This window comes from Tupaia chinensis, unplaced genomic scaffold (genome assembly GCF_000334495.1).
Source record: "Tupaia chinensis unplaced genomic scaffold, TupChi_1.0 Scaffold000077_1, whole genome shotgun sequence".
Classification (NCBI taxonomy): domain Eukaryota; kingdom Metazoa; phylum Chordata; class Mammalia; order Scandentia; family Tupaiidae; genus Tupaia; species Tupaia belangeri.
The window spans coordinates 105,564-129,305 of record NW_006159538.1 but is presented as its reverse complement, the minus strand read 5'-3'; the positions used below and the strand labels follow the sequence as shown (position 1 = coordinate 129,305).

Below are 23,742 nucleotides of genomic sequence, written 5' to 3'. Positions count from 1 at the left end.
CTCTTCCGTCCCGCTCTGCCCAGGAGACAGTGGCCCATGGTTACATGACAGGGACATGGGAACTCCTTCAGCCCACAGAGCAGCTCATAGACAGGGGAGAGGAGGGAAACGCAGAGAGGAGGACACCGACAGTGGGACCCTACCTCTCATCACCACATTGCCCAGCAGTGCCAACACTGATCTCTTCACTTCCGGCCCAGGAACTTCAGGGCCACCCAAAGAGAGGCCAAGAGCCCCTTCTCCGATTTACCGTTTCCAGGGGTCCCTTTCTTAACAAATGGCTAGTTGTCCTTTATTCACACGACCCAGAGCCCCAGACTCTCCCTCGCTGTGGTCTGCCTGCCTGGCCCCTCTCTGTGCTCATTCAGGGTCACCAGTTGTACCTCCTCTCCACGCCCCCTTGCCACCACCTCCTCCACTCTGACCTTGGTCATCTATCTCTAGGTGGGACCGCTCCCTCCTGCCTGACAGCCCCAGGTCCATAGCAGCCCAAACTCTGCTGCCCCCAAGTCCACACCGTGGCCCTCCTGCTCAAAACCCTTTGCTTGGAGCTTAACGCTTGTGCCCCCCCCCCCCCTCCCCCCCCCCCCCCCCAATCCGTATGCTGAAGCCTAATCCCCAGTGTGAAGGTGCGTGGAGGTGGGGATTTGTGGAGGTGATTAGGTCATGAGAGGGAGCCCTCATGAACAGGGTTAGTGACTTTATAAAAGAAGCCCAGAGAGCTCCCTCAGCCCTTCTGGCATGGGACACATGAACAGGAAGCAGGCCCTCGCCAGAACCTGACCTCGCCCATGCCCAAATCTTGGACTTCCCAGCCTCCGGAGCTGTGAGAAATGAACCTCTCATTCATAAGCTGCCTGGTCTCTGGTAGTCTGTTACTGCAGCCCAGCAGACCGAGATCCCCACGGTGGCCCTCACTGCTGTCTGGACAAACCACTCTTCCTGGTCCTCAGCCTGGTACAGACCCCCGGTACGGGGTCTCCCTCCCAGACGAGCCTCGCCCTGCATACTTGCACTTGACATTCCCACACTCCGAAAGGTTTGCAGATACGATCTGCAGCACGCACACAGGGGCACGGTGTGCTCACTCATCCTTTAAGACACCAGCATCACCACTCCTAGGAAGCCCTCCCTGAGTGTGCCAGCTGGCAGTATGTCCTCCTCCTGTTTCTTTACCTATCTCTAGCTCAGCACTAAACATCTTATGGGTGCTTCTTGAGGTCAGAGTCCAGGCTTCGGACAGCCCTGTGTTCCCAGTGGCCCACCCAAAACCAAGCCCAGGGCAGGTGCTTATAATGGTTTATGTAAGTATCTTCTAGCCCCAAAGTGCCCCGAGCAGCCCCTTGGCGTTGAGATGAGCAGCCCCACCTGACCCCAGCCTCTTTCTGGGGCATTTGTACACAGGAAGCCAGGTCCTCAGGTCCTGGGTTACCTGCTGGTGATAGCCACAGCCTCTGCTCCTCACTTCCTGGCCCCTCATCCCTCGTAAGACTCATGTCTCAGGGCTGCTCAGGTGGGCACTGCCCTGAGCCCCCTGACACCCTGCTTGGTATCCTGTCCAGGAGCAGAGGGGCTGCTGAGAAGCTGGCCCTCAGGCCTCCAGCTTACCTCCTGTGGCAGCACCTGGTGGCCGTCGGGATCAGCGGGCTTCCCAGGCTGTTTCTGGTTAGCGCCAGCTTCCTAGCTCCTGGCTCACTTCTTCCAACTTTCTAGGTTAGTACAGTGGGCTCCATCTTCCCCAAACATGGGTCTACCATTTCCCAAAAACAGAGCCACTAATTCCCCTGATTCCGTTTTCTGTAACTACAGCTTCCCTGAACCCCAAAGCAGCAAGGAGAGCCTGTCCCCTGGTGGACAGATCGGGCACTACCGGCCAAAAGTGCCGCATACCAGGTAGAAGGGATGTTCCAGGAGGGGACTTCAAAGTCCTAACGAATGTTCAGTGACAAGGACAGTGCTGGGGTTGCTGACACCTCCTGGCCTGGGGTGCATTTGAAGCACAGCTAGAAGGCTTTATGAGTGACAGTGTAGAGACAGAGCCCAGAGCAGTGAATGCAAATGAAGTCTGGGACGTGCAAGTGGGGTTTGGGCCTGCCTCTGGCCCCTCGGTTCACTCCTTCCTCCTTCATCAGCCCTGATTATCAGTAAATCCCAGGAATGACACAAGCCTTTATTTCAGAAACGTGGGCTTCTGGGCCCTGTTCCCCGTGGAGTGCTCGATGAAGCCCTACTCTCCATCCTCCCAGCCCAGCCCTGGCCCCGCCTCACCTTGAGAGAGATGAGCCGCAGCCGGTAATCCTCGGTGTGGATGACTTTCTGCACGGTGATCTCCACGCCATCGTACTCCACCTGCTCCTCCGGCCAGTACTCGGTGCATTTCTGCGGGGGCTCAGATCAGGCTGCAGTACACCCCTGGTCCCCTCCCGAATTTTCCCCGCCCTCTTCTCCTCCGTGTGTTCTCCCCTTCTTATATTCTCTCTCCCAAGTCAGCAGGGACATCGGGCCTGCTGCTGGAGGGTGCTGGGTTCAAATCTCAGATTCATAACCCAAAAGCTACTTCCTTCCTGTGAGCCTCAGGTTCCTCATCTGGAAAATGGGAGTAATACCCCTCTGCAAGGCCTTTTATGGGCATTCAGTGACATGGGCCATTATGGGTGCAGACAGTCAGTCCTGGCAGGCTGGGAGGCATCAGAGTGCTGTTTAAAAGCATGGGCGCTGGGTGGGGAGAGGCCAGCGACAAGCTCTGCCTCTGACTGTGTGGCCCTGAGCAAGCGAGCGAACCTCTCTGAGCCCATATTTCCTCACCTTCAGTGGGATGGACTCTACCAGCCTCTCGAGACTGTCCTAAGTGTTAGCGCGAATGCTCGGCGCTCAGTGTAGGGCCGGGCAGCTGGTGCCGGGGCGGTGTCCCTACCTCGTTCATCTCCTCGATGTTGGTGATCATGACGATGATGGGCGTGTGCTCCTGCCACACCATGCGCCAGAAGTCGGCCACCGTGCTGACGATGGGGCCCTGAGTGGCGATGTACACCTTCTCCTCCCCACCGTAGCCCTGCACCAGCCAAGGCCAGCCTGTCAGGGGCAGGGAGTGCTCCCAGGCTCAGTCCCCACACTCAGCTCTTCCCTGGGGCTGGCAGGAGCCAGAGTGGCTTGGGGACAAGCCTGGAGGATGGATCCCTTCAGCTCAGGCCTCCCCTCCAGCCAGGGGTCGTCAGGACAGGGCCACATACCCGGATGTAGTTTGCGTTGATGTAGGAACTCAGAGGGTCGTCGGGGTCCAGTGAGGTCAGGCACACTCTGCTGTGAGGGTCTGGGAGGGGGAGAGAGGGTGGGTGGGAGCTGGGCTTCTGGTCAAGGCCCACCTTCTCTGGCTCACTCCAGGGCCCCCATGTTTCTGCTGTGACCTAAAAGTTCTTCCTGTCTCTAGAAGCAAAACACTGACTTATCTGTGGTCCTTTCAGGCAGGTGAGGTCCCAGGATGACAAAGACGGAGAGAGAGGCCCTGAGTCTCAGTCTCTGAAGGAGCAAAGACTGCCCTGTGCCTGTGTCCCTTTGGCTGCCCCGAACTCACTACGTCGTACATTCTCGAGAGGAGAAAGCTACGAATGGAGTCACCCAGGGTACCGCACCTGGATGGCAGGAGGCACTTAGAGTCTGAGAACACACGGTCACTGGCTCGCTGTAAAACACGTGACCTTCCTAGTCCTCAGTTCTCCTGACCGTGAAATGGGGTAAGGACACCTACACTTCCTGGGGCTACTAGGAAGAAAAATGAGAAAACAATATGTGAAAGAGCTATGCAAACTGTAAAGAGCTTTATAAATAAAAAGGTATATAAAGATTAAGGCTAGAGGGGCCAGGAGGTGGTGTGGTGGTTGGGGCACTGGACTCCCACATGGCTAACTGCAGTTCGAGTCCGGGACCCCTGAGTCTCAGTCTCTGAAGGAGCAAAGACTGCCCTGTGCCTGTGTCCCTTTGGCTGCCCCGAACTCACTACGTCGTACATTCTCGAGAGGAGAAAGCTACGAATGGAGTCACCCAGGGTACCGCACCTGGATGGCAGGAGGCACTTAGAGTCTGAGAACACACGGTCACTGGCTCGCTGTAAAACACGTGACCTTCCTAGTCCTCAGTTCTCCTGACCGTGAAATGGGGTAAGGACACCTACACTTCCTGGGGCTACTAGGAAGAAAAATGAGAAAACAATATGTGAAAGAGCTATGCAAACTGTAAAGAGCTTTATAAATAAAAAGGTATATAAAGATTAAGGCTAGAGGGGCCAGGAGGTGGTGTGGTGGTTGGGGCACTGGACTCCCACATGGCTAACTGCAGTTCGAGTCCGGGACCTGGAGGCTTGAGAATCATGCTGGGCACATGAGGGGAGAGAACAGAAGTCAGGAGGCCAGTTAGGAGGTGACTTCTACCATCCGAGTCCGAAGGTCAAGAAGCACAGGGCTGTCCTGCCTTGCGCAATTCTGGGGGCATTTATGCCAATGTGGTCTATGGAAAGGGCGCCCCTGGGTACTGGGCAAAAAAGAAAAAAAAAAAGAGTCATTGGACAATGAGGATGAAGAGGGGGCTGGACATGAGAACTATTCATTCATTCGAATGCCTACCCTGTGCTGGGCACTGTGGGTGCCTGGTGACAGGGACAGAGATTGTCCCCCTCACATGTTCTCCACGCTGCCATTGGGCTACTGGTCACTCAGACTGCAACTGTCCACAGACCTGTCCCTCCCACTAGGCCGGGGTCCCCTGGTACAGTCCGCGTCTCCCAGGAAATGTGTGTCACGTGAATAAGAGAAAAAACCCCAGGGCGTCCTGGCCCTAAGAGGAGGCCTTTGCCAAACCTGGCCTGCCTCTGCCCTCAGCCTCATCTCTGAGGGTAGGACTCGGTTCTTGCTGGACACTGACGAGACCATTCGCTGGGCTCAGGGGCCTGGAGCTCAGGGCAAGGTTGCTGGGGGGCTCCAGCCTCTCAGCCATCCAGCGGGGCCACACGGAGCCATGGCCTGACTCCTGCTCTCTCCTAGAGGCCATTCTGAGTGGCTGGTCCAGTCGTAGGCTCTGGGGTACCTGAGCCCTCCCTCTAGGTAGGGCTGGCAGGAGGAGTTGGCAAGCTGAGAGGAGAGGTGAGCAGCTCTGAAGAACGCATACTGGCCTTAAATGGTGCTCTGTTTAACCGGAACTACCTAGAGACTGTGTAGCCATGGCAACCACAAGTCGATATTTTAAAAGTTAAAAATAAGTCATGACATCTTACGTGTTGTTGGAGATGCTGCTGGCAAAACTGCATTTTTAAAGCCTTGCTACTCCACACACTGAGAGGAGTAGTTCGTGGGCACTTGCCTTCAACAAGTCACCCCCAAGCTGGCCCTGGGGCCTGGGGCCACACACTGGCGGGAGTGGCAGGCAGATAGGTGCTCAGTAAGTTACCTGAACACGGCACGTGGGCACTGGAGGAGGAGCGTTAGGTCAGGGTCTGTTACCTCCAAAGGAAGAGAGCCCCAGGGGGCTGCTCACGTACCCTTGCCTGACCACACGTGGGGACGGTGATGGGAGCTCACCGCCTACAGGGCAGCTTGTCCTCCTAGCTCTGAGGTTACAGGATGGGCGACATAATCTGACCAAACTGAGCACAAGGAAGACAAGAGAGCCTGGCTCTGGGGTCACAGAGGCCCAGGTTTGAAAGTTAGCTCTGTCCTTCCTCACTGTGTGACTGTGGATGAGCTGCTTAACCTCTCTGAGCCTTAACTGCTTCTTCTTCAAATCTGCCCACTCTGAGGAGATACAGATATGAAGATGCCTTCAGTCACCACCCACTGCCGATAAGCTGCCGTGACCGCCACCCGTCCTCCCTGGGTTTCTGCAGAGCCCAGCTCCGCACCCGCCCAGGCAAGGCGAGGGGCCGAGAGCACTGAGTGGTGAACTGGGCCAGTTCTCACCAAGCGGCCCTGCCCTTGACTGGGCACTCACCTCCCGCAACCCTCTGTCCCCTCTCCAGGACGGTGTCCCATCAGCCCTGGAGACTCAGTTCTGGGCTTAAGGTCTCACTGGGGTGAGGGCTCTCAGGTGGGGTGAGCCCGCCCCGTGCCCTCGGGGCAGTGTGTACTCACTGGGCAGGATGGTTTTGTACCGGTTCTTCCGCACCAGCCCAGGGATGTCATATTCTTTTGGATCCACAAAGTTCATGGGGATTTCCTGCAGGAGTAGGACATGAGTGTGAGCAGCCGTGAGCTGGGCTCCAAGTCTCAACGCACGAGGAGCTGTGCCTGGCCTCCAGTCCTCCAGTTTGGGGGCTGAGTCACGCATTCATTCAACAAACGTGCGCTGTTAAATGAGCTACTGCACGCGGAGCATCTAGAATATGCCTGGCACAGACACGGTATTGGGCCTGCTGTCTACGGTGGGCTAGCCTGGCTTTCAGTAGACAATAAATGCCTGACGAATGAAGAAGAGCAAGACCCACAGTGACCTGGCCAGTCAGGCCTTCTTCCGCACCCTGTGGAAGCCATGGCAACCACAAGCTGACGTTTTATTTATTTATTTTTAAAAAGAATTATTTTATTTAACTGTATTTATTTACTTATTTTAATTTGACCAGAGGGGGACAGAGTGAGGTGTGGGGGGAGTGAGAAAGCAAGGTGCCAAGTCTGTGACTTGAACCACAGTCGGCCAAGTGGGAGTCCAGCACCCTCAACCACCACACCACCTGCCGGGCCCCCAAATCAGTATTTTAAAAGTAAAATAAGTCACAGGTTGTTGGAGATGCCGATGGCAGCGCTGCCACACTGGGTGGGGTTGCTGATCTGTGTTCCTGTCCTGGGTGGCCCCATCTCGGGGTCTTGTGGTTCTTTGCTCTGTGGCAACAGCCACCGTATCCTCATTTCCTCATGTCCTATCTCTCTTTAAAGACCACCTCCTCTGAGAAGCCTTCCCTCATTCTCCAGCAGGAAAGGAGCCTCCTTTTGAGCTCCCAGGGTGTGCCTGTACTTCCTGATTGCTGTCAGGTGTGAACTCCTCTGGCGGGGGTGGTGGGGGTCTCCTGGGGTCCTGATGCAATCCTTTCTCTATTCTCCTCTTGGGATCTTGGGCATGCACGTATACATGCCCAGCATGAGTTTAAGCCGCCAGGTCTGGGACTCGAACCACTGTCGACTATGTGGGATTCCAGCGACTTAACCATTATGCCATCTGCTGATCCCCAAGGGGAAGGGCCTTTCTAGCTCCAGCTAAGTTGGCCTCTCCCCTGCTGTTAACAGGCCTTTCTGAGTCCTGCCTCCAGGCCCGAACTCATGACTTGCTGGGAGCGAGGGCCATTCCTCCATCTCTCCAAACTGTTCCCACCCTGTAGTCCACCTAAGCCCTGCCTCCCTGCTGAGTCCTCTGGGATGACTTCTCCCAGTCTGTCCTATGGTTTAGCACCTGACAGCACGCAGTCTCACACCCGATGTTGTTTCTGGATACACTCGTGTGGACTTCGTAAGGTGAGGATCATAACCCCTTCTAGGGTTGTTGTGAGAATCAAGAGAACAAAAGTGCAACATCTGCCACGGAGTTGGTGCTTAGGCTCTGCTCCTTCCTTCCTGGCAGAAACCACGACGACCCACTGCCCAGGGAGCTCCTTCGTCAAGGACAGACGATGGTGGCGAGATCTGAGTGGGGGATGAGACTGGGTGTCTGAGAAGGCTTCATGGAGGCTTCCCGGGAGAAGGGATTGAGCATAGGCATGGGTGTGGCTAGCCCAGGTCGGAGTGGCCAGCCCCTGTAGGGCTCAGGGAGGGACACGGGCTGGGACTGACGACTCAGGTGAGGTGAGCCGGCTTTTTTTTTTTTTTTTTGAGAGGTTTTTGCTACAGGACGCGTGCGCTCGCCCGACAGACAGAGAGAGACAGAGAGATAGAAAGCAGGAAATCACCCCCCAGGGGGGATGGCCACGCCGCAATCCCTTCTCCTTCATTCTCCTCTCGGGATCTTGGACACACACGCACACGCGCCCGGCGTGAGTTTAAGCCACCAGGTCCGGGACTCGAACTGCGGTCGACTACGGGGGAGTCCAGCGACATAACCATTACGCTAACTGCTGGTCCCGTGAGCCGGCTTCTTAAGCAGGTGAAACCCAGTGCCGAAGAGTTTGGAGGGTAGGCCACAGGGTGAGAAGGGGCTCCTCAGAGGGGACAGCCCTCTGGTCCAGATAGGGAGCAAATGGCCTGGGATAAAGAACCAAAGGAAGGGACTAGCAGTTAGCGTAATGGTTATGTCGCTGGACTCCCACGTAGTCGACCGCAGTTCGAGTCCCGGACCCGGTGGCTTAAACTCACGCCGGGCGCGTGTGTGTGTGTGCCCAAGATCCCGAGAGGAGCATGGAGGAGAAGGGATTATGGCGTGGCCATCCCCCCTGGGGGGTGATTTCTCTCTCTCTCTGTCTCTCTGTCTCTTTCTGTCTATCTGGTGAGCGCATGCGCCCTATAGCAAAAACCTCTCAAAAATAAAAATAAGAAAAAAGAATCAAAGGAGGGGCGATGTGGAGGAGGCGTGTGTTCCCTTCACCCTCTGGCTTCTACTGGAGGAGGCTTCTGACTCCTGCCCACAGAAGTGTGTGTGTGGGGTTTCCTGATTGGTGAGTTTGATTGAGGAAATGGGCTTTTGGGTCTCAAACCCTTCCCTCCTCCACCTCTCAGAGTTCTCCTGCCAAGAAGGAATTCTGGGGTGACCTTAGGGGACAAGGCTGGTGATGTGCTAGCATCACCTCTGGTGGGTGTAAAGTGTATCTAACCCTGGAAACTGGTCTTAGGAAACTCGCAAGGACTACACATTGCTAAGCCCCATTTTAAACCTATTCTTTAGGACCAGCAGATGGCCTAATGATTAGGGTGCTGGAATCCCACATGTCTGACGGTGGTTCACGGCAGCTTAAAGCTCACACTGGGCATGTGTGCATGCATGCCCAATATCCTAAGAGGAGAATGGAGGAGAAAGGATTGAGGGTGGCCCTCTACCCCCACCCTCGGGGGTGATTTCTCGCATTCTATTTTTCTGTCTCTCTAGCGAGTGTATGTGCCCTATTGCAAAAATCTCTCTTAGGAACAAAAGCCTATTCTTTAATGATAATAAAGGTGATAATGTGATCTTCTATGTCTTGGCTCTTAATGAGGCAGGTAAACAGGGGTGTCATTTACTGGGCCCCTCATAGTCCACAGGAGGCAGCCGAAGGCTGTTACTGAGGTCGGGGGGAAGGTGGGAAGTTAGGATACAAGTGAGTGCCCCAGCCGGGTAAGGAGAGGGGGTGCCTGGAAAGATTTCCAGAGGATGAACAATGCTTGGTGATGTCGGGCAGGAGGAGCATGGGAACATGGTAGTCAGAGGGGAAGGCTTTCTGTGGCTTTGGGAGCATAGTCCCGGGCACTGAAGGCTTCCACAGAGCAGTACACCGATTGCCCAGCAGGGTGCGCTGCACATTCTCAATCCCTTTTATCCTTGCGACAACCCATTATTTTTACCCCATTCTCCTGATGAGGAAGTTAGACTTGGAGGGGATGCAGCTTGCACCCGCAGGTGAGAAAGCTGGCAATATAAGGGTGTTAGTCCACTCCCCATGCTGAGCTCTGGGCACCGTGCTCCCTGCCTGGCTGGCTGGAGGTCTGACCTGAGCAGGAAGATTTGCCCGCAGTGGGGCCGGCTCAAGGGGACTCACAAAGAATTCTGCCTGTAGCAGGAAGGGGTCCAGGGCCTTCTCGTGAAGTTCCTCAGCGTGGAGGACGCGGGAGGCGCTGAGCAGGTACTCCCGGGCAGACTCCTCGCGCGGGGACATGAGGTAGCCGAAGCCCTCCTCGTTGCAGCCCGGGGTGCACATGTCCAGAGTCAGTGAAACGTTGGAACCCCTCCTGGAAGGGTGAGAAAACGGGGAGTGAGTCTCAGGGGAAGGAAGAGGCAGCAAACAGCTCTGGATGTTGAGGCTGGGGGATTTGATGGAGTAGGAGATCAGGGTGGGAACAGGGTGGGCTTAAGGGAGGAAAGTGGGGTGTGACAAACCCCCCACCGCAGGAGTGTGATCTCAGCCCCGAGGTGCAGGCCTGACTCTCACCTCCCACAGCAGAGCAGCTAACCGACCAGGGGTTTAGGGCTGGGTTCCAAAAGCTCCAGCCAGAGTGGCTCCTACGGCCCCCTCCCCTGTCACCGCTGCAGGCAGGTCCACCCCGCGGCCCCCAGGAGCTCACAGACAAGGCGCCTACAGCAGAACAGCAGGATGGGTGCCTGGGAGGACGGCTCCAGACCCTCTGCCTCACAGGCCCGAGCCTGGCTCTGGGACGAGGCTGTCAGTGAGTCGGGTGGTGAGGACCCTCAGCTGCCAGGGAAGGGAGGAGTCCCCAGAGCAGCACGGCGGCACCAAGGATGTCTACCCTGGACAGATCTACTAGGCTCGGAGTCTAAAGTCATGGAAGAGGAAGCGCCTTCAATATACAGAAAGGGAAACTGAGTCTCCATCAGGAACAAGAATTGCCCAGGTTCTCACGATAAGGGAGTGAGCGGCAGAGCCAAAACAAAAAGCTAGGTTTTCCGACTCTTCATCTACGGATCCTGCTACGACAGCAGTGGGTGATGCACAGTCGCTGGGGTCTGGCTCAGCCGGTGGGCTCTGAAGAAAGGTATCTATACCTCGTGAAGTGTGCTCTATGGAATGCTACGAGACACTTTGTGGAAACGGGGTTCTGCAGCCCAGCTGTGGTGGTGCACCAGCAGTGTGACGCTGCAATGCCAGAGGCAGGGTGAGGACAAGGGTCATGGAGCAAGACCCTGTTAAGGGTGTGTGTCTTCCTCTCTCGTGACATAAACAAACTTAAAATAAAATCAGGTTCTGGGCCAGATGGTAGGGCAGCAGTAATGCAACTGGGCCCACGGGGAGGGCTTCCTCCGGCTCAGGTCCCGGGGCTTCCTGTGCACGCTGGGTGTGTGTGCATATGCCCACGCCCATGCCCCAGGCTGGCTCAGGTTGGGGGTGGGTTGCAGTCTGAAGGGTCTGTTGGGGTGTCTGTCTCTTTCTCTCTCTCACGGGAGAAAGACAAAAAGAAACACATAAAAAGTAGGGTGACCACAGAACCAGACTGACCCGGGCACAGGGGAGTGTGTGTGTGTGTGTGTGCACGTGTGTACACTGTATGCCCACGTATGTGTGTGTGGTCACGGCATTTCCTAGTATCCATCTTGGAGCATGCTGATCAAGGTGTATCGCCTGAAGAGCATGTTTCTGCACAGGCTCAGTTGTGAGGCCAGCTCTGTCCTGGGCACCTGGAGTCAGAGTCAGGCATCCACACGTCTGACTGGGAGCCGAGAGCCTGAGGGCCCGGGGAGCCCACCCCTCCTCCACCCCTCCCACCTCTCCTGCAGACCCATGGACTTGACGGTCAGTGAGGCGGGGTCGGCCTCAGGCTTGATGTCCATCACGCAGTCAAACACAGGCGTCTCGGGCACGGCGTCCAGGTCCAGAAAGTCATCCTCGACCTTCTCCTCCATCCACTCCGAGTAGGTGAAGGAGGGCTGGCGGCTCACTGACTGGCGCCTGTCCTCTGGGGGCAGTGGGGCCGGCGGCTCTGGGGGGGCCCTCAGGAGGTGCCACACCTGGATCAGGGCATACAGCATCATTGGCCTGGGACCAAGCTGCCTGTCCCCTGGGTTCCTGGGGTGCCCAGGAGAGGGAGCCTGCTGCTCCCTCCTGGGAGCTATCTACATGGCGCTGCCCCTCCTGTAATGAGAGGCCCCACCCCCACTCTCCCTCCCTGCCCTGTCCTCCCCACTCTCAGTTCCTTGGGAATTCAGACTTTCTTTGTGGGGTATGGGGCTCCTACATCAGTCTATTCCCTGCCTCAGTCCCTCTCCCCAGACCAGATCACTGCAAACCAGCTTTTGGAAAGGAGGTGGGTCTTACCCCAGGCTAGGCACCCTCTGGTGGAGCGAGACAGCTACCTGTCTTTGGCCTACCCAGGGGTCAGGTGGGAGCTGGCAGGGTCAGGGTCTCAGGGTCTGAGGAGGAGAGCACTGAGAATGGCGTCAGGAGGGGCCTTACCAGAGTAGTAGCGAGGACCAGGCCCCCAGACAGAGAGACCAGCAGCAGACTGGGGACGCCCCAGCTCCCAGCACCCAGCCAGGCCTAGAGAACATCAGACCAACAGGTCAGGGCCGTGGTGGGGGCACGATGTGCATCGACATCTACGGTGACACCGTGGCTCTGAAAACTGCATCCCATCCCTCGTCCTGGGGAGCAGTGAGAAGGGCTTCTGAACTGAGAAGCCCCACACAGGGGTTGGGGAGGGTGGGACTGGAGGGCCCCCAACCTATCTTCCCGCCTCCTGGGGCTCCGGAGTCTACTCACCGTGGGTCCCAGCTGCTTCAGGAGTGTGAGCAAGGAGGAGACGAGGTCTGTGGCATTCTGCGACCAGAGGTGGCCGTAACCGCTGAACCAGAGCACCCCACAGGCAAGCTGGGGCAGCAAGGGGGTGGACTGAGCTCAGAGCCAGCCCCCTGCCCCTACAGTCCCCCTGCAGAGCTCACCTCCAGCCCTGATCTAGGCCTCCTAGGAGGCTCCTGAACCTCTGAGATCCAGACTGGGTGGCTGAGGGAAAGGCCACCTAGATGCCATGCGCCCAGAGGAGGCTCAGGACCTCCCTGAGAAAAGCTGGCTGAAGTTGAGCCAAGAGAAAGCCAAGGGAAGCCCTCCCCAAATGCCCCTGTAGCAGGAAGTCCTCTGGGTTACCTGTGCCTCAGCAGGGTGGGGGGTGCGGGCACGGGTTACAGAGGGTGGGGTGGGAAAGGCTTAGCTACCCAAGGCTGGAGCTGGAGCTTGCAGAGGGCTTGGAGTCACCAAAGGACACCAAGAAAGCCCCTCATCCCTTGGCCTGCCCAGGTGGCCATCTTGGGGAGGAAGTAGAAGGCTGTCCCTCAACCCACCCTCTCAGGACCTCTCGAGGCCTGAGATATCCTTACCAGGAACTGGGAGGCGGCGAACCCCCCTGCCAGTGAGGGAGTGGCTCCCAGCGCCTCGAGGTGGTGGTTTCTGAGCTGGCTCTGAGGGCGGCAAGGGAGGGGGTGGCGGTGGCATCTCTCTCTGCGAGTCAGGGAGCCCTTGGGCCTCGTCCAGCGCCTCCATCACTACCGGCTGGGGGAAACCTGTGGAAGGCAGGACATGGCGTCAGCTCCGGGCCCTGGCTGCACACGGGGCTCTGCAGACCACGGCGGGCCGCTCTTCTTGGGGTTGCTGTGGCTTCCTCTCAACCCCGGGATCAGTCAGCGTGGCTCTACTTCCAGCAGTCACCCTCGATTAGCAAAGCAATATTCACCTACCTTCGTCAGAAAGAGCTAAGTGTGGGTGGACAAATTATTTCTCTTTTATTTCTCCAGTAACAGAGTTAAAATGGCAGGAGGTTTTTCAGGGAGTTAATATCGTCGTATTTACGCAGCTTCATTCTTTTCCATTTCTTAAGGAAGCAAAAAACAACCACCTCAAACTCAATTAAAAAAGAAAAAAGAAAAAAAAAAAAGACACGGCATAACCAGGCCGTGCCCCTGAACAGCCCACCCACGCCTGCCCTCTGGGTTTTTGTCTTGTGCCCTGGCTGGGGCTGGAGGTTGGATTCTTGACAAGATCAAGCCATGTACCCCTCTCCCACATAAAGGCCCTCACTGGGGGGGGGGTGGTCACCGCCATGTACAGGGAAATCTGGGTATAGCAGAACTGAGGCCAGACACCTCGAATCCAGTTGGGGGTCTGTTCCTGGTTGGTGTGACCTCAGGAGTCACTACCTCTCTGGGTCTCAGTTTTCTTATCTGGAAAGTGGAGGTTGGGCTTGACCCTTGGCTCTCTGTGTTTTACAAAGCCCTCGTGTTTGTGAGTTTCCGGTGTAGAAGCTCTGCCCATACCACCACAGATGCTGGTTTTCCACTAAGAACATTTCAACAGAGAGTTCCAGTGCTAAACATCTGTGACCCCAGCCCTGGTATGGAGATGCCAGCGGTGAGTCCCAGCTGTTGGAGGTCCCCACCCAAACTCACCTGGAGAGTTTACTGCCAAGGAGAGACAGAGCAACGGAATAGACTCGTATGGCTTGACAGCTGGGGTGAGGCATCCACACATCACACCAGATGGGACAATGGACTTTTATGGTTGGGCAACAACAAAACCACGTGAAACCAACTTAGCTGTCTGTCCATGTGTTTGCTCACTCACTTGATAAATGTTTGCGAACACCTTCCCGGACCAGGAGCAAAGAGCCCAGGTCCTGGACACACTCATGTGCCTCACAGGCTTCCCCCTCTGAGCTGTTGGCCCTGGATGGCTTCCTGCCTGCCGTGCTGCTGACATACTCCCTGCAGTTCCTAACTGAACCCGTGCTCTGTGCTCTGCATATGCTGTTCCCTCTGTCTGCAACATCTCTCCAACACCCTGGCCTGAGTTTTAAGTCGCTGCTCACACTTTTTTTTTTTTTTTTTTTTGAGAGGTTGTTGATATAGGGCACATGTGTGCTTGCTAGAAAGAGAGACAGACAGAGAGACAGAAAATGAGAAATCACCCCCTGGCCATGCTGCAATCCCTTCTCCTCCGTTCTCCTCTCTGGATCTTGGGCACACACACACACACCCAGCATGAGTTTAAGCCACTAGGTCCAGGACTCGAACTGGGGACGACTATGTGGGAGCCCAGTGACACAGCCATTATGCCAACTGCTGGTCCCTTTATATATATATATACACATATAATTATTTATTTTACTTGTTGTTATTATTATTTGATTTGACCAGAGAGAGACATAGAGAGAGAGAAAGGGAAAGTGAGCTGCCAGGTCCGGAACTCAAACCACAGTTAGCCACATGAGAGTCTAGCACCTCATAACCACTGCACCACCCGCCAGCCCTGCTGCTCACACTCTTTTCCCAAGGCCATCATCTTGCAGACATCGATTCGACGTCACCTGAAGTAGGTGTCACCTGTCACACTCTAGCACTGCATCGCTCTCCCTCCTGCTACCGTATCAACAATGCACCTGGGACATGCAGAGCCTGCCTGGAGTGCTCGACATCTGGTAGCTCAGCCACTCTCCCCAGTACCCCATGAAGTTGGTACTACTTTATACCCATTTCCCAGAGCAGGAAGGTATGGTGCAGGGATATTAGATTTGCCCAAGGTCCCTAGCTGGTAAGTGGCAGAGGGAGGTTCTATCTGAGGTGGTCGGATGGGCTCCTGGCTACACTACGCTCAGGATGATCTGTAAACGGATTTGTTGAATATCGTCTTCTCTACTCACCCGGGAGTTCCATGAGGGCAGGTGTGGTAGGACCAGTTTTCCTTATGAGCATCTACTGTCTAGAATAGCTGGCATAAGCCCTGACGTCTACATCTACAATAAGTGTTTACTGATAAGTGAAAGATAATGGGTGGGTGATAGTGTTTTACTCAGTTTTCTTATATGATAGATGGAGATAACGATACCTATCTGGATAGCTGCTACAAAGACTTAGATACCGTAACATCAAGCATGGCACCTGGCATTTAGTAGGTACCCAATAAATTGTTAAATATATATATATGTTTTAGATAGATTTTTGTTATAGGGCCTGTGCGCTCACTGGAGGCACAGAAAGACAGAGAGAGTGAGAAATCACCCCTCAGGGGGATGGCCACACTGAAATTCCTTCTCCTCCATTCTCTACTCACGAGAATGTGCCAGATGTCAGTTTTAAGCTGCAGGATCTGGGACTTGAACCAGAGTCAGCTATGTGGGAATCCAGCACCTTAACCACTATGCCACCTGCTGGGCCCTATAAATCTTTCATTTTTTTAAAGAGAGATTTTTTGCTATAGGGCGTGTGCACTCACCAGAGAGACAGAGAAAGATAGACAGAAAATGAAAAATCATTCCTCCAGGGGCATGGCCATACCACAATCCCTCCTCCTCCATTCTCCTCTCTGAATTTTGGGCACACATGCACATGCACTTGGCGTTGAGTTTTAAGTGGGTGGGTCCAGGACTTGAACCATGGTCGACTATGTGGGAGTCTGACGACATAACCATTATGCCATCTGCTGGTCCCATGGACCCATAAATCTTAATAAATGTGTTGAGATAACACATAATTGTTGTCTTTGAAAGGCTTCCGGTCTCTGGTAAAACAGATCAGCAAATACATCTTCACGACACAATGCATTAAGCAGTCAATCTTGGTACTGATGGGGTGTAAGGGCATGGTATGGTTATCGACCACCTGAAAGTCAGCTCAGCTCTTGGGAGCAAGGCAGAAAAGAAAGCTGCTGTCAAAAAACATGTATGAAGCCAAGAGTTTCTACTCGTGATGGGCTGAGAGTTGATTTCTCACAGCTGATACAAAGGGAGGGTAGGAGGGTACAGGCCTGGAGGGTCTCTTGGTTCTCTATCTCCACTGCGCAGTACACACGCTGCAGATCTGGGCCATTCCTTTTCTCGGTCTCAGCTTTTCTTTAGTTTACAAAAAGAGGGATCGAAACTAGAATTGAGCTCTTCTTAGATTATTCTCCCAACCCCAGACAAGAAGGAACACGGGCTTTCGGGAAATCAAAGCAAGCTCACATGATCCTGGACTTTGCTGCTTTGTTGTAGAATTCACGAGTGTTCTGTGTTCTACGCTATGGTATATCTGAACTCATTTTGGTACTAAGATAACGTTTTTCTCCCTCCCAAAGCTTTGAGTCAAATTCGCGCTTCAGGGAGATGGGCGACACGTATCCTGTGGCTTTGCCCTCAGGGGCACACACGCCCCAGTCTGAGAAACGTGGAACTTGCCCGTAATGAAGCATCACGCAGCCGTTACAAAGGACTCTGTGGATGAATATTTAATAATACGGAAGGAAGCTTCGATGGGATGCAGCGAGAAAGTCGAGGTTACAGAGCAGTATGATCTCACTGGCCTCAGAAAGGAGGAAAGTGTAAATGTGCCATAGAAAGACGGAGAGCGTGTGCCGTACGCCGCGATGGCCGTGAGCTGGTGCTCGTACAGTGTGGAGCGTGGCGAATGCCGCTCACACAGCACACGCCTCGGACACGCTACAGACAGCAGTGGGGAGGATGCAGGCCGGGCGTGGACAGCAGTTCTCTGAGGGAGGGTGAGCCCAGAGGTGATTTCATTTATATATCCTAAATTGCCTCCAATAAATGAACGAACGAGTGTGTGCATGTGTGTTTAACGTAAGGGCATCTGGATTTGGGTGTCTGGAGGGGTCGTGGAATGAGTACTGCACATGCACACACACACACACACACACACACACACACACACAAGAAAGGTCTTCAGAAGGTCCAAGGCAAATGCGTATGATGAAAAAAATATACAAGGATTTCAAACATTCTTTGTATCTAAGTAAACTTCAAGGGGTTTTTCCATTAACTTTTTGAAGCACCCGCGTATGTATACATGTATATTTGCAGTGAGAAAAAAAATATTTAAAAGAAAGAAATCAAGGTTCTGAGTTCAGATACCATGAAGCCTCGTTTTCCCAGGCTTCAGGCCCCAACTCCTGACCACATTACCCACAGTGTTGGAGCTCTGTGAGACCCGCCCAGCAGGACAGCCCCTTGGAAGGCGGGCCCTGGGACATGCGTGACTATCACTTCTGGTCAGGAGACAGCGGGCTATCTGCGTATCCGGGCCGGAGAAAAACTGCAGGCTGATGGGACCCTTTAGGCACATCACAGATAGAGGCAGGGCTTTTTATTTTCGTGATTGGGCTCCTGGAATAGTGACCCTGGGGTCAGAGGAATCTAGCTGATGAACAGAGGAACATCCTCTTTTTTTTTTTTTTTTTCTGAGAGATTTCTACTATAGGGTGCATGTGCTTGCTGGAGAGACAGAGACACAGAGAAACAGAAAGCAAGAAACCACCCCCTATGGTGGATGACCACACCACAATTCCTTCTCCTTTCTCTTCATAGGATTCTGAGCATGCACGCACATGCGCCTGTCATGAGTTTTAAGCCGCTGGGTCCAAGATTTGAACCACGGTTCACTACGTGGGAGTCCAGTGATGTAACCATTACACCATCTGCTGGTCCCAAATCTTAATTAAGCTTTATTTAACAAGGTGTTGGGCCAGCAGGTGGTGTGGTGGTTAAGGCGTTGGACTCCCACATGGCCAACTATGGTTTGAGTCTTGGACCTGGTGGCTTGTTTTCTCACTTTCCCTTTCTCTCTCTCTTATTATTCTTAAATAAAAAACAAACAAACAAACAAAAAACAAAAACAACACAGTAAAACAACTTATTGGGCAGGGTTTACATACAAGTTTTCCCGGGTAGAAATCTGGCATCTTTTCCCCCAGGAAGACACATTTTTCAAACACATACTATACTCTGTGTATAATCCGGGGTGAGAAACCCATGGACCTGAGGTTAAGAACCTGACTGGCCTCAGAGGGGCAGTGGGGTCTGTGATAAAGTGGTGGAAAATGCAGAGGTGGAGAACCGGGCCAGGAACCTGTCTCTCTGACTTTAGTCTCTGTTCATTTGCGAGTCCAGCATGATTTATTGAGTATCAATTACACGCCAAGCACTGGGAACACCGAGACCCACTTTCACGCAATTCGGGCAGTGTTCCCGCGTGCCTGCTGTGCTGAGCACTGGCTAGGCTCCGGGAATACGCCGTGACCAAAGCCGCTCCCACCTGCTGCACCATTGCAGCCCTGGGCCCATGTGTCCTTCTGGCCTGTCCCTGAAGATGATGCCGGCCCCTTGCCTTGTCCTCCCTCCTCCTACCCCCTGCCCACCTGGGGCTCTGGGCAGTTCTCTGTGCGCTCTGTGCGTGCAGCTGCATCTGCTTCTCCTGCAGCCCTGTGAGGTGGACGTTATCATCACCAGCCCCGTTTCGTCGGTGAGAGGCGGCCGCTTGTGTCAAGAGCTGGCTTTTCAACAGTTCACAGCGAGGTAGCTGCCTTGCACACAAGAAACCCTGACTCACAGGCAGCTTGCTGACAAATGGATCAACACTGGGCTCCTTGTGGGCTTGCCTCTTGTGCAGAGAGAAGGGATTTTCCGGGCTAGGAAATCGAGGCATAGGGAGATTGAATGCTTACCTAGGTAAGGGCAGACCTGGGAATCAAACCCAGGACTTCCTGACACCAAGAGGTATTTCCATTTGCCATCCTGCTTCTCAGTAAAGGGTCACTATGACAAAGGCAGGGAGGATGGTGAGCGTTGGGGAGGGAGGGGCGGAGGGACGCCCTGTGTCTGGGGAACTTGACCCCTACCCTGCTGCATGGAGGTGGTGTGCAGCTTCCGTGCTTCCTCCCCAGCTGTGGCTGAGGGAGCCTCCAAGGCTCTTTGGTCAGGAGGGAAGGAAGGAAGGACACTGCAAGGTAGGACCTGGTCTCAGGCAAACGCCTTCACCTGAGATCCGTGGGAACACTGTCCTCCCTCTTGTGCTGCCCCGCTCCCGGATCCCCCACTAAACTGCAGCTCCTCCGTGCCCGCGGCTGGTGCTGCTGAGCCTGAGAACTGTCGCTTTCCTGTCAGTGACTCAGCCTTTGAGCTCCCAAGCTCCACCGGAACTGGAGTGGAAGGCTGGCTCAGCCCGTCCCTGCTGACAGAGGAGGGCAGCTCTGTCCCCGTGAGCTTTTCCTCCCTTCCTCACGTGGCCAGGAGTGACCTCCCAGCCATGCCCACGCAGTTGCAGGGCTCTGCCCAAGAGAACTCACACTCCTGGACGTCAGTCCCGGCTGGGCCTCCACAGTCACAGGCTCAGAGTCTCACTGACCCTGAGGAATATCTGGGCTAGCCGGCTAATCTCTTAGATGGAGGAACTGAGGCCTGGAGAGGGAAATGGCTTGACCAACACCAGTTGCCAGCCACGGTGGAGTCCGGCGGCAGGAGCTACAGAGAGCACCAGCAGCTGACGCGCACGGAGCATTCCACGGGCTTTCGGCATGTTTACACACTCAGTCCTCATGCTCCTGGAAGGCAGATGCTCTTCTCACTGCCTTCGTACACACAAGGGAACCAAGGCCGAGGGACATTAAGCCAATGGGCCTAGGACTCGAACCGCAGTCGACTACATGGGAGTCCAGCAACTAAGACTAGAACCCAGGCAGTCTGCATCCAGACCCCCTGAATTAGCTGCCACATAGACAAGGCAGGACCAGGCATTTGGCTTCCACTCTACACTGTCTTAAGAAGTCTGGGGGAGGGGGAGGCAGGTGGCATGGTGGTTAAGGTGCTGGACTCCCACATGGCTGACTATGGTTTGAGTCCTGGGCCTGGTGGCCTATTCTCTCTCTCTCTCTCTGGTCAAATTAAATAATAATTGTTTATTAAAAAGAAAAAAAAAAACAGTCTCCTGGGGCCAATGGACGGCACAGCAGTTATGTTGCTGGATTCCTACATTCCTTCCTGGTGACTTGAAATCATGTTGGGTGCATTTGCGTGCTGCCCAAGATCCTGGGAGAAAGGATGTCAGCATGGCCATCGCCCCAGAGGGTGATTTCTCACCTTCCCTCCTACTGTCTCCCCTGCCCTGGTGAGTGCATGTGCCCTAAGGCAAAAACCTCTTGAAAAACAGCAAACAACAAGAAGTCTCCCATCCATCTGTGGGTGGTGCTGGGCTCCACCGCCTCTCATGGTGTCCAAAGTCCCACCACCAGAAACTGATGCCTTGTTTAAAAGGACTACCTCTCCCACCCTACTGTGGGGATGGAAGGGAGTATGGGAGGAACAGGGGTGACCTTATGCAATTTCTTTCTTTTTCTTTTCTTAGGTTTTTGCCAAAGGGCATGTGTGCTTGCCAGGGACAGGGAGAGACAGTGAGGGAAAGTGAGCGATCACCTCCCAGGGACGATGGCCATGCACAGTTCCTTCTCCATTCTCCTCTCAGGATTTGGGCACATGAACACAGGGGGTATCTTTTTTTTTTTTTTTTTTGCGAGGTTTTTGCTATAGGGCATGTGCACTTGCCAGAAAAACAGAGACAGACAGAGAGACAGAAAGCAAGAAATCACCCCCCAGGGGGGATGGCCACTCGCAATCCCTTCTCCTCCATTCTCCTCTCGGGATCTTGGGCATGCACGCACACGTGCCTGGCGTGAGTTTAAGCCACTGGGTTTGGGACTCGAACTGTGGTCGACTACATGGGAGTCCAGAGACATAGCCATTATGCTAACCGCTAGTCCCCCTACTGGCTCATTTTTATAAAAGGTTCATTTATCTATTTTATCCATGAGTTAGAGAGTGAGTGAGAAAGACACACACACACACACACACAGTGGCCACACCCTTACAGCGGACACACCCTCACATCACAATCCACCCCGGCCAGCCTTGGGCCACAGACACCCGTGTGCACGGTATACTCAGGAGCTCTCTGGACATGAACCTAGAGCCTCTCTGTGAGAGTCAGCCTCGCAGTGTCACGTCTTCCCAATGCACACCTTGGGCAATTTTCTAGCGACCTGTGGAAGGGCTGACCAACGGGGTGAGGAGTCTCCCCTTCTTTATACTCCTGCTCTGCCAGCTCTGGGCCAGGCCCATTGTGAGCCTTATGCTCCTGAATGCTCACAGCCATGCTGTGGGTTGACATTGTCGTCCATATGTTACATAGGGAGGTGCAGACACACAGAGAAGTTAAGTGACTCACCTGGGGTCCCACAGCCAGGAAGTGGCAGAACTGGAGTTTGAACTCAGGTGAGTAGGCCTCCACAGTCTATGCTTTCTCTTATTCCACAAAAAGTCTGGAGGCCCTGATACCTGGAGATAGGGTGGGTGGGTTTGCCTCCCAGGCCTATACGAAGTCCTGTGAGCACAGGCCCTAAACGCAGCGCCAAGCGAGGTGGTGCCAGAGGAACTGGGAAGGGCGGAGCAGTGAGGAGCTTCGAAGAAACAGGCCCAGCTGCCCGTTTCTACCATCCAGCATGACACCCTCAGCACTGCCATGGAGCTGAGAGGGAGAGCCCAGCCCAGTGGCAATGCTGGCATCCCTGTTCTTACTGGGAGAGGCCATAGGAGTGACCCCCCTCACTTCCTGTTCCCCCTTGGGGCTATGTGGCAGACAACTGGGGAGTCTGAGAATACGTGGTGGGACAGTGGAGGCCCCAGAACCATGAGTCCATCCAGCAACCATGGGCCTAGCACTGCTCAGGGCCCAGCCCCTCACTGAGCTTACCTGTGCCTTCGAGATAGTCTGTTTCCATCCCAACGCTGACTAGCAAGACTGCTCGGGGTGAGCGGGGCGGCTGTTGCAGACGTCAGAGAGGCTGTGCTTTGGGACGGGCCCACTGGGAGGCACAAGTGGGACCTGTATCTAGAAACTCAAGGTGAGATTTCCCAGTAACATGATCTACTCTAGGAACGGACCTTGCAAATAAATCTATGAGTTTTTCCCCAAAATGCCTCTGGGTTTTTTGTTTGTTAAAGGATTATTTAACTTTATTTATTTTCATTCATTATATTTTTAAGAGTTTTCCCCCTCTTAGGGCAAGTGCACTCACTGGGGAAAGAGAGAGAGAGACAGAGACAGCAGGAGGAAAAGTGAGAAATCACCCCCAAGGGGGGATGGCCATGCTGCAATCCCTTCTCCTCTCGGGACCTTGAGCACATATGCACACGTGCCCGGCATGAGTTTCAAGCTACCAAGTCCAAGACTTGAACCATGGCTGGCCATGTGGGAGTCCAGTGACATACTGCTATGCTATCTGCTGGCCCCATGATTATTATTTTTTAATTTGACCAGACAGAGAAAGAGAGTTAGCAAGCAAGTCATCAGGTCTGGGACTCAACCGCAGTTGGCCATGTGGGAGTCCAGCACCTTAACCACCACACCACCTGAGTCCCCACCTTTATTTCACCCCCAAGGAGATAACTTCTTTTTATTTATTTGATTTTATTTATTTATTATTATTATTCCATTTGACTGGAGAGAGGTAGACAGTGAGAAAGCAAGCCACCAGGTCCAGGACTTGAACCATAGTTGGCCATTTGGGAGTCCAGCACCTTAACCACTATGCCACCTGCTGACCCCTAGAGATAGCTTCTTGTAGTGGCTCGCAGCAAAATATTTTGAAGTCTTGCAGACTTAGGTGACCCGTGTGACCCTGAGAAACATAGTGGCCCTGAACGTCACTTACTTGGGAACAGCTACGTCAGACTGAGGATATCACGAGATAAAATGTGAAAATGTGGAGCCTTGAGCCTGGCATGTGCCAGATCCCCAATATATGGTAGCCAGGGTTTAGAGACGAAGGGGGCGTGGCCAAGTGAGTCCCCCAGGATGACAGTGGGTGCCCCAGATGGATGTGGGTTGGGGCTTTGAGGTTGCCGTCTGGCAAGTGGGGTCGGTGGATGGAGCATACATGGACTGGGGGGTGGGGGATGTGGGGCAGCTTTGTCTCTGCCAGTTAATTAAATCCAGAACGCTGACAAGCTCTCAAAACAAGACACTTAAGTACTCTTTGGACGGGATGTAATAAAATGGTTCTAAATGAAATTGCAAACAGCTTTGTGGTTGCAAACAAAGGCTTAGGTCGTTGTGCTTCTCTGGAGGGAGGCCTGTAAGTATGAGAATGAAAAGAGTGGGAGAAACATGGAGGGCGCAGCCCCCACCCCCAAGCTGCCTGTGAGGAGAACGGAAAACACTGACAGCAGAGGTCCTGGGCCATCGTGTCCTGGGGGCCACCTGGGCCTGAGACTTAAGCACAAGTGCATGGGGAGGAAGGAACAGATTCAAGAGAAGATCTTGCCCCAC

General features: G+C 54.2%; 1 protein-coding gene across 1 annotated transcript in view; it reads right to left on the bottom strand.

The window, feature by feature from the left end:
* The window catches only part of PTPN5 (protein tyrosine phosphatase non-receptor type 5), a 27,659-nt gene extending 5,434 nt beyond the window's left edge, over window positions 1-22,225 (bottom strand). The window contains 12 exon segments of the mRNA XM_006172410.1: window positions 2-15; window positions 2,269-2,379; window positions 2,915-3,052; window positions 3,231-3,310; window positions 6,117-6,201; window positions 9,695-9,884; window positions 11,375-11,616; window positions 12,062-12,145; window positions 12,368-12,475; window positions 12,979-13,000; window positions 13,002-13,161; window positions 22,165-22,225. Of these exon segments, the coding sequence (XP_006172472.1) occupies window positions 2-15; window positions 2,269-2,379; window positions 2,915-3,052; window positions 3,231-3,310; window positions 6,117-6,201; window positions 9,695-9,884; window positions 11,375-11,616; window positions 12,062-12,145; window positions 12,368-12,475; window positions 12,979-13,000; window positions 13,002-13,161; window positions 22,165-22,192 (1,262 nt within the window). The 5' untranslated portion in view covers window positions 22,193-22,225.
* Between the last annotated feature and the right edge of the window lie 1,517 nt (window positions 22,226-23,742).